The sequence below is a fragment of the Littorina saxatilis genome, unplaced genomic scaffold, assembly GCF_037325665.1.
Source record: "Littorina saxatilis isolate snail1 unplaced genomic scaffold, US_GU_Lsax_2.0 scaffold_2764, whole genome shotgun sequence".
In the NCBI taxonomy this organism is placed as follows: domain Eukaryota; kingdom Metazoa; phylum Mollusca; class Gastropoda; order Littorinimorpha; family Littorinidae; genus Littorina; species Littorina saxatilis.
In genome coordinates, this window is record NW_027127071.1 from 1 (window position 1) to 11,155 (window position 11,155).

Consider the following 11,155-nt stretch of genomic DNA (forward strand, 5'->3'; position numbering starts at 1 on the left):
CCATTTGCACAGTGCCTGCAACATATTAAGCCAAACGTTTAAAAGGCACAGTCTTTCCTCTTAGATAATTCCGCACACTACCTCAGATATGGCCAGGGCTGAGATGCCCATGAAAGTTACCATCCAAACGGGAGCAACCCGCAGTGTTGAATTGGTTAAAACTGAGATTTGTTGTGATTTCAACGAATCAGAGCCCGCGGTTTGTTCTCTCCCGTTTGGGTGGCACCCACTTTCGCTTCGTGCACCCCAGCCCAGGCTTCTACATGGGATAGAAACAAATCAATATCCTGACTGCTTCCTGTCCAAAATCAGAATTATTTTGCTGATTTGCTGTTACTCACGAATCGAAGTCAGTAAATTGGATATTGACACTCTTCACAGACAGAAGCTGTATTTTAGTATGTATTCAAGGAGAAGTATGCTCTTATGACAGGGTGACACAGTAGTCCCCCTTTCCACAGCAGCTGCTGTGCAGAGTTGTCTGCCGGCCTTGAGCGTAAGCTATTTATAGATCTACGTTTCATGTTGGTACGACGTGACACCTGTGAGTTGTAGAGAGCTAATTGCGATAGGGTCTGACTGCCGTTATCTCCTTGCGAACCTTAGAGTTTGTATAGGACTATTTATTTAGCCAAACTACTCCCTCTTGTTAAACGGGCTTTACATCCAAAGTTAACTCGAGCGGTTCATGCACTTGGTTACACTCTTATCTGTGCGGTATTCATAAGAGGGAATTAAGGTTTCATAGATATGACCTAAGTGTAATAGGGACTGCAAACTGACATGTCCGCAAGACATTGTCGTTGCAGGATATCGGACACAAAATCCACTCAAAGCCATTGACCGATTCAATGTCTTTCTTTCTTTATTTGGTGTTTAACGTCGTTTTCAACCGTTCAAGGTTATATCGCGACGGGGAAAGGGGGGAGATGGGATAGAGCCACTTGTTAATTGTTTCTTGTTCACAAAAGCACAAATCCAAAATTGCTCCAGGGGCTTGCAACGTAGTACAATATATTACCTTACTGGGAGAATGCAAGTTTCCAGTACAAAGGACTTCTTACATACTGCTTGACTAAAATCTTTACAAACATTGACTATATTCTATACAACCGATTCAATGTAATGTATATGTAAGTGTTAACACAACTCACCGTTGGTGATATAATCAGCTTCCAGGAATACTGTGCCGTCAGGTCTGAGAGTGGCTGTGGCACCGCTGTGGGGCAATGTTACCAAGTTCTTGCCGACAGCCGCCTGTAAACAAGGAAGCAAACATTTTGACACAAAAAGGAACTAAGTCATACACAAGTCTTGTATGGTTCTGTCCCTTTGTTTTGGTGATGTCCTGTAATGTACAGTGTATACATGTAGAAAAAAAAAACTTCACAAAAAGAGAATAAAAAAATAAAAATAAAAAAATAAAATAAAAAAAAAAGTCATACACAAGTCCACTGCGCACAGAGAGCTGGTAGTATGTAATACGGGACAAAGTAGAGGGATAGTTTTATCCCATGTGAAATCCAGCAAAGATCTGAGATTCCAAGCCGAACAGTTTTCACAAGGAGGAATGTGCCTTTAACTGTGCCCTAACTCTGACGACAGTCAACGCCATTTGATAAAAACGGACATTAATTGAACCAAAAGTCGACTTCGCGAAGACTTCGCAAAGTGTTTTGTCCGAAAACTGCCATTATGTTCCTGCAGCCAGCTTCGTGGAAGAGAGTTAGGGTTAACCCTAACCCTAACCCTGACCCTACTTTAGCTTTGCGAAGTCAAACTAACTTGAGGCTTTCCAGAAACCATAATTACTCACCCCTCGGATAGACAAAGGCAGGACGTATCTCCTGAAAGTAGGCACGGAGTGTGCAATCCCTTCCTTGTCCAGATTGTCCAAGTACAGGTTGTCAATGATGTTCAGGTCGGAGTAGCCACAGAAGTCCACCACTAGGGCCTTGTGTTCGTCGTCCTCGTAACAGTTGACGAAGTGGAAGGTGAAGGTTGGTTCTGCGCGGTACTTGATGGCTGTTTCTGCGTTGTTCTGTCGGCTAACCAGTCTGAAGATCAGCTGTCATCAGAAATATAAGGCAAGTGTGTAACATGTTTGAATTTTGATAGAAATAGTTTCTGGTCTGACTGGCTGAACAATTGTAAAGCGGGAGACATTGAGACTGTTTCATTACCTATAGCTATATACTGTACTTGTTTGTTTCTCTTTTTTTCTGTCGTATCGTACGTATGGCAACCACTTTAATAAACAGTAAGACAGCAAGAGAGACAGATAAACAGATAGAGAGAGGAAGACAGAGACAGAGACAGACATACATACGGACAGACAGACAGACATGCATACGGACAGGCAGACAGGCAGACAGACAGACAGACAGACAGACAGACAGACAGACAGACAGACAGACAGATAGGCAGAGGCTGAGAGACAGACACCAAGAGACAGGGGCAGGGAGAAAGAACGACACAGAGAAACACACTGATTGATGGATTTGACCTTATTTTAAAAGGGGTTTATCGATTCGGTATCACGTAGTTTCTTTCACCTCTTTCTTAAATTGAAAAAAAGAAGATTATAATCTATATAAGTCTTACAATTATATATGAAAAAAGTAGAAGAGATAGCAGATTAAGAACAACAACACAAGAACTTAAATAAGGAAAACATCACGAACAAGAACAAAAAAACCCAGACAGACAGACAGACAGACAGACAGACAGACCAACAGCCAGCCAGACAAACAGCTCACCTCTTCGCTAGGGCGTTTGACGAAGTTATCGTAAGCGGCGGCGCTCCTCCAGTTGTTGGTCAGGAAGCCGAAGGAACTCATTGTGATTGGCTGTTCTAGGATGACGAAGTGGTCACGTGACATGCCGAAACTGTGGTTGTATCCCATGGAAAACATCCATCTCGATTTCAAGGAGGTCACAAGTTCTGCTTGTGTTGTAACTGGGGCATCTTTGTCTACAAGAAAAATACAAAAGATGAGTATCGTTTAAAATGGACTCTAGTGGATTTGGATAGTATGGGTGTATGTCAAAGTTGTAAAATGCGTTGATCTCATTTCTTAAAGATGAGCAAGGAAAAAGCGGACGAAAGGAAATATTGTTTACAAGTTTCACAAAAATTAATGTCAGAACGTCAATAAGTCTTCTGAGACAGGCAATGATTAACCCATGGCCATGGTGTGGTTTACAGCTTCACAATGGATACAACTTGTTCAACTTTTGATATCAAAGTGCGCACGTAAAAGATCCTGTTATCCATGTCAGAGTTCGGTGGGTTATAGAAACACGAAAATACCCAGCATGCTTCCTCCGAAAGCGGCGTGTGGCTGCCTAAATGGCAAGGTAAAGACGGTCATACACGTAAAAATCCACTCGTGCAAAAACACAAGTGTACGTGGGAGTTTCAGCCCATGAACGCAAAACAAGAAGAAGAAGATATCAAATTAGTATCAGGAGGAGTTCCAAAGAAGGAACCCCTTCGAAAGGAGAAAGATTCTCATCTGTGATTCCCAGAGGTTGATGGGGCATTGCAGATATTAACTTCTTACTAACGTGCCTGTCAACAGTTTAGCTCACGTCCATACTTTTCTAAGCATGTCTACTTGGGTCTTGATTCCCTTTGGAATCCCGTTCACCCTAAATCATACCAATTTTTTTCTCCGAACGCGGCGTACGGCTGCCTAAATGGCGGGGTAAAAACGGTCATACACGTAAAAATCCACTCATGCAAAAACACGAGTGTACGTGGGAGTTTCAGCCCATGAACGCAGAAGGAGAAGGCGAAGAAGTACCTAACTTCATTTGATTTAATTTAACTAATTTAATTTCATCTCCTTGAAATCGAGATGGATGTTATCCATGGGATACAACCACGGAACATTTGATTTAAAGGAGTTTCAGCCCATGAACGCAGAAGGAGAATACGAAGAAGTACCTATAATAAATAATGTGACCCTCCACCACGGGATGAGTCGCATGTCACCTGTGCATGATTTTTATATTTTTACATGTTCCTAAAGAGTTTTTTATGCTCTATCCAGTAGTGAAAACCGTTTTAGAAAAGAGCAAAAACTGTTTGAGTTATAAGCCTGTGACTAAGGTGACCCTCACACTGTTACCAGACACTCCCCGGACTTATATTAAGCCTAGCGCAGAACCGCGCGAGGTGACATGACATGCGACTCATTTCGTGGTGGAGGGTCACTATTTACCTTCTTTAGAGGGAGGGGGGATCCGAATGATGTTGTAGTTGTTTGGGGGGTTGAAGGCTGTGCCCAGATTGTACATGTTGCCCTGCTCGTCGAAATGTGGGTGGGCTGTGGACATGTGGACAGCAATCGTTTTCGCCACGTTTTCCTGTAAAAAAATACATACAAAAGAGGCACGTTTTTTTAAATTTATTTTTTAGTTTTTTTTTCCAAAATTTTAATCAGTCAATAAACACGTGATAACAATTATTAATTAGAAACAAATTGTTTATTGTATCTGATTTAAGGTAAGGCAAAATAGTCTGTTTAATTTACGGTATCCCGACCGACCCTATTTTTTCGCACGCGGCCCTAGACTTTTTTTGGGCATTTAGGGAAAAAAAAAAAAAAAGGCTTAGTGTTTTGGCAAAATAACTTAAAAATATGTTTTTTTAGGAAAAAAAAAATTAAAAATAAATCCCGACCTGCCGACCCTATTTTTTGGCCTATGTTACCGTAAACATATTATTTTGTTGTTGTTGCCTAAAGCATGTAAATGAGAAAGTATGTGTACAAACAGAAAACACACAGTTACCATGTTTGTTACAAAAAAGGCATGTTAAATCCATCAGTTTTCTTTCCTTTGTGGTCTACTTTGCAACTACTACTTGGACAGGATTCTGAGGTGTGTGTGTGTGTGTGTGTGTGTGTGTGTGTGTGTGTAAATGTTGTTTCTTGTCTTGGCCAACAGACAGATGATTAGAGACAAAGACAGTATAGACCTAGCGACGGGCGCAGTGGCGTGGTGGTAAGACGTCGGCCTCCTAATCGGGAGGTCGTGAGTTCGAATCCCGGTCGCTGCCGCCTGGTGGGTTAAGCGTGGAGATTTGTCCGATCTCCCAGGTCAGCTTATGTGCAGACCTGCTAGTGACTTAACCCTCTTCGTGTGTACACGCACGCACAAGACTAAGTGCGCACGGAAAAGACCCTGTAATCCATGTTAGGGTTCGGTGGGTTATAGAAACACAAAAATACCCCTGCATGCCTTCCCCGAAATCGGCGTATGCTGCCTGAATGGCGGGGTAAAAACGGTCATACACGTAAAAATCCACTCGTGCTAAAAACGTGAGAGAACGTGGGAGTCTAAGCCCATGAACGAAGAAGAAGAAGAAGAAGAAGAAGAAGAAGAAGAAGAAGAAGAAGAAGAAGAAGATTATATGCTAGAGGAAGTAGATTAGCAAAACATAAATCATTGCCGCCATTTAGTTTTCATATTTTTGAAACAAGACACTGCGCTGCATTGAGTCAGTTAAAGACTGGATGATAGACAATAAACTCAAGCTGAATGACTCAAAAACTGAGGTGATGCTGTCAGGCTCAAGGCATGCTTTAAATCAGATTGACTGTACTTCCCTGACAATAGGCGACACTCAGATTGTTTCCCAAACCGCTGTTAAGGACCTAGGCGTGTACCTGGACTCTGCTCTGACAATGCAAAAACACATTAGTTTTGTTTGTAAATGTGCCTTTTTTGAGTTGCGCAAGATTTCCTCTGTCAGATCATTCCTGACACTCCAAGCCACTGTTCAACTTGTCTCCTCTCTGATCCTGAGTCGACTTGACTACTGCAACTCATTGCTTGCCGGCCTCCCCACTGAAGAACTTGATCGCTTACAGAGAGTCCAGAACAGTGCTGCAAGGCTCATTCTGCAGAAGTCTAAGAAAGACCATGTCACTCCCCTACTTACCACCCTTCACTGGCTTCCTATGAAGTACAGAATCGAGTACAAGCTCGCTCTGTTAGGGTACCGCTGTTTTGAGAAATCACTCCCCCCCTATTTGTCCCATTCCCTCAGTATCTACGAGCCATCCCGTTCTCTCAGATCCTCCTCTGAAAAACTCCTTCGCATCCCCAAAACCAGGACCAAGACCTTTGGTGAAAGAACCTTTAGGTACCAGATTCCGACCGTCTGGAACTCGCTTCCAAGTTCTATCCGTGATTCCAGCAGCCTTTCCTCCTTCAAAACCCAACTCAAAACATACCTGTTTCGTAAAGCCTTTGCTTAGCCTGAGTAGACTCTCCACAACTCTATTCTGTTTTGGAACTCTCTACCCTGTATGTGCTTTATGGTCTCTTTGTCAATGGTATCTTTGTGTGTGCGCGTGCGTGCGTGTGTGTGTGTGTGTGTGTGTGTGTGTGTGTGTGTGTGTGTGTGTGTGTGTGTGTGTGTGTGTGTGTGTGTGTGTGTGTGTGTGTGTGTGTGTGTGTGTACTTTTAACATTGTACGCTAAGTTTTGCTTAGTGCTTGGGTTCTTGGTGTTATGTCTCAGTTAAATATATGCTTTGTATGCTTGTTGATTTGTGCTAGTTTATTCTATAATGAATTTGTAAAGCGCCTGGAGCCAATTGATGGGACTCGCGCTATAGAAAAGTTATTTATTATTATTATTATTATTATAAAAACTTACTCTGCCTCTATACATGTATAAAAACAAATATAAAAAAACTCCAAAAAAGAGAATAAAAAAAAACTTACTCTGCCAGCAGCCTTCAGCTCCGCCGGGTCGACTCTAACTATGGTTGGAGTTTCCGTCATGGCGTAGAGTCGGTCCCCGTGTTCCACGATGTTGACCGACACGTTGTCTGTCCACTCCGCTTTGTGCTGGGGCTTGAAGATTGTCGATAGCCTGAAAGTAACACGTTTTGTTGTTATCGTAACACACACACACACACACACACACACACACACACACACACACACACACACACACACACACACACACACACAAACACACACACACACACACACACACACACACACACAGAACCACACACACAGAACCACACACACACACACACACACATTGAACTGCACCTACACACACACACAAACACCCACACCCACACATACACACGCACGCACACACACACACACGTACCCCCCCCCCCACACACACACACATACACACACAAACTTACTTGGCAAAGGTGCTCTTGCAGGGGTCAGGGGTTTCATAAGTGCCGAACTGTGTGGCGATCAGTCGCTTGGCCTTTACCGAATTCTGCCAGGTTTCTGAGTCAAGGACACGCGACATGTAGGTGGCCTTGCCCTTGTGAATGTGGAATTTGTGCAGAACAGAGAATCCGTCGAAGAGATGCTTGAGTCGCGTCTCCCCAACCTGGAATATGCCTGGCCCGTTCCGGTACAGTGACCCTTCCAGCCATTCCGGTATCTGTCCTGTACGAAGTCAACATGGCATGAATAATTACGAAACCGAGTCAGAGAACCCAGGCTCAATAATGACTTGACATATAATTATTTGAAAACGGGGTGTCTGATATAAAAAGGAAGGGGTTGGGAGTTGAGAAAGTGGTAGGGGAGGTTTTTGTTTGCTTGTTTGTTTAACGCCCAGCCGACCACGAAGGGCCATATCAGGGCAGTGCTGCTTTGACATATAACGTGCGCCGCACACAAGACAGAAGTCGCAGCACAGGCTTCATGTCTCACCATGTCACATTATTCTGACACCGGACCAACCAGTCCTAGCACTAACCCCATAACGCCAGACGCCAGGCGGAGCAGCCACTAGATTGCCAATTTTAAAGTCTTAGGTATCGGCCGGGGTTCGAACCCACGACCTCCCGATGTGGGGGAGGTAGGGAGGGGATGTGGAGAGCTAGTCTTCACACGTTATTCAAGTGGATACGTAAAGACTCATCGACAGCCTCTAAGGGTTGGGTGGGGTGGCATCACACTGGAAGAAAGACAAGGTCAACTACCGGCTCATCTTAAGGTATACATAAGCGTGTATGTCTGGCGTGCAGTATGCAGCTTTCGAGGACCAACAGATAAAGGATCATTATGTTCTGTCCAGAAACAAATGAAATGTTCCTCCATGGTCATCAAAAATGATTCATACGGATTCATTGACAATCTCCTTAAGCTCTTCACGCTCACACACTGCGAAAAAGTGCACGTATTAACAACTCAGATACAAGAGCACCCGTATTAAATATAAACACAATACATAAATTACACATATCGCATATAATTATAAACAAGTCGCGTAAGGCGAAAATACAACATTTAGTCAAGTAGCTGTCGAACTCACAGAATGAAACTGAACGCAACGCAACGCAGCAAGACCGTATACTCGTAGCATCGTCACTCCACCGCCCGTGGCAAAGGCAGTGCCAGTGGAATTGACAAGAAGAGCGGGGTATTCGTTGCGCTGAGAAGGATAGCACGCTTTTCTGTACCTCTCTTCGTTTTAACTTTCTGAGCGTGTTTTTAATCCAAACATATCATATCTATATGTTTTTGGAACCAGGAACCGACAAGGAATAAGATGAAAGTATTTTTAAATTGATTTCGGAAAAAAAATTTGATAATAATTTTTATATATTTAATTTTCAGAGCTTGTTGTTAATCCAAATATAACATATTTATATGTTTTTGGAATCAGCAAATGATGGAGAATAAGATGAACGTAAATTTGGATCGTTTTATAATTTTTTTTGTTTTTTTACAATTTTCAGATTTTTAATGACCAAAGTCATTAATTAATTTTTAAGCCACCAAGCTGAAATGCAATACCGAAGTCCGGGCTTTGTCGAAGATTACTTGACCAAAATTTCAACCAATTTGGTTGAAAAATGAGGGCGTGACAGTGCCGCCTCAACTTTCACGAAAAGCCGGATATGACGTCATCAAAGACATTTATAAAAAAAAATGAAAACAACGTCTGAGGATATCATACCCAGGAACTCTCATGTCAAATTTCATAAAGATCGGTTCAGTAGTTTAGTCTGAATCGCTCTACACGCACACACAGACAGTCACACAGACACACATACACCACGACCCTCGTCTCAATTCCCCCTCTACGTTAAAACATTTAGTCAAAACTTGACTAAATGTAAAAACGGCCACACTTTCCACAAAGAAAACACACACACACACACACACACACACACACACACACACACACACACACACACACACACACACATACTCACACACACACACACTCACACACGCACGCACGCACAAACTCACACCCCCACTCACACACACACATACAGACACACATAGACATAGACATAGAACACTGTATTATCTCAATTACGAGAAACTCGGGTGTGGTGTATCACAATAAACAACATAAAACGTAAGAACATAAATATCGAGGCGCAGATAGTCAGCTCATAATAGTTAAGGTTAGGATCATAATATCAAAACTAATCTCTCTCTCTCTCTCTCTCTCTCTCTCTCTCTCTATCTCTCTCTCTCTATCTCTCGCTCTCTCTCTCTCTCTCTCTCTCTCTCTCTCTCTCTCTCTCCCCCCCCCACACACACACACTCACTCACTCATTCACACACACACACACACACGCACACCCCCCCCCCCCACACACACACACGAATTTAACAAGTCGCGTAAGGCGAAATTACTACATTTAGTCAAGCTGTGGAACTCACAGAATGAAACTGAACGTAGTCCGCCGCTATAGTGCAAAAGGCAGTGAAAGTGACGAGCCTGTTTGGCGCGGTAGCGATTGCGCTGTGCTTCGATAGCACGCTTTACTGTACCTCTCTTCGTTTTAACTTTCTGAGCGTGTTTTTAATCCAAACATATCATATCTATATGTTTTTGGAATCAGGAACCGACAAGGAATAAGATGAAATAGTGTTTAGATTTCGGAAATTTAATTTTGATCATAATTTTTATATTTTTAATTTTCAGAGCTTGTTTTTAATCCAAATATAACATATGTATATGTTTTTGGAATCAGAAAATGACGAAGAATAAGATGACATTGTTTTTGGATCGTTTAATAAAAAAATAATTTTAATTACAAGTTTCCGATTTTTAATGACCAAACTCACTCATTAGTTTTTAAGCCACCAAGCTGAAATGCAATACCAAACCCCGGCCTTTGTCGAAGATTGCTTTGCCAAAATTTCAATCAATTTGATTGAAAAATGAGGGTGTGACAGTGCCGCCTCAACTTTTAGAAAAAGCCGGATATGACGTCATCAAAGGTATTTATCGAAAAAATGAAAAAAACATCCGGGGATATCATACCCAGGAACTCTCATGTCAAATTTCATAAAGATCGGCCCAGTAGTTTAGTCTGAATCGCTCTACTTACACACACAGACAGACAGACAGACACACACACACACATACACCACGACCCTCGTCTCGATTCCCCCCTCTATGTTAAAACATTTAGTCAAAACTTGACTAAATGTAAAAAACAACCTACCAACAATCTCCGTGTCAACAGGCTTGTCAGTCGCATCCTCGGGACTCAAGCTGAGAAACGGTTGGTTGAACTGATGCCGGGCTGTGTTTTTCTCCTCAGGAGAAGACATGTCTGCAGTGAACGAGGAAAAGATGCCACCAACTACAACAGACCAAAGGCAAGACGCTGGTTCAAAAACGTGGCTCAGTGTTCCCCCTGGGAAGCGGTTACAGAGAGCCCGAGGGTAATACATTATTGTGTCCCCGACCAGTAAGCTGTCACACTACATACATGTAACATGGTGAAGGGGAACGCTCTGGAAAGACTACCTCCAGTACGGATCTAAACCATACATAAACGTTTCTTACAGTGTGTGGTGGCACACGAGATGGGTGTGTGACACAGTGTCTCTTCTAGTAGAGTTAGCATTACTGTCATATGCCACACGTTGACTGAAGAGCGTCTAGAAAGGCTACCTCAGGTAGGTACCTAAACCATAGGGGAAGGGCTCCTAATATGGACCGGCTCCTAATATGGACCACCTCTTGATCTGACAAACTAACAGCGCTAGAGCGCTAAAAACAATTTCATTCGCTGTATTCACCCTCTCTGGATAATTTGCACATGTCAAAACAGTTGCAGAAACACAAACCTCAAAACCGTTAGGCTTTTACTCTTGTTTTCACTTTTGGCAGCG

At 42.7% G+C, this 11,155-nt stretch overlaps 1 protein-coding gene across 1 annotated transcript; it reads right to left on the minus strand.

The window, feature by feature from the left end:
• Positions 1 to 1,103: 1,103 nt before the first annotated feature.
• On the minus strand, positions 1,104 to 10,726 carry LOC138955538 (retinal Mueller cells isomerohydrolase-like). Its single transcript, XM_070327124.1, has 7 exons — positions 10,480 to 10,726; positions 7,186 to 7,444; positions 6,743 to 6,893; positions 4,230 to 4,374; positions 2,760 to 2,974; positions 1,817 to 2,068; positions 1,104 to 1,257 (listed from the first exon to the last, which is right to left on the minus strand). The coding sequence occupies exons 1-7, from the start codon at positions 10,709 to 10,711 to the stop codon at positions 1,141 to 1,143; spliced, it is 1,371 nt and encodes a 456-aa protein (XP_070183225.1). The 5' UTR covers positions 10,712 to 10,726; the 3' UTR covers positions 1,104 to 1,140.
• Positions 10,727 to 11,155: the final 429 nt, after the last annotated feature.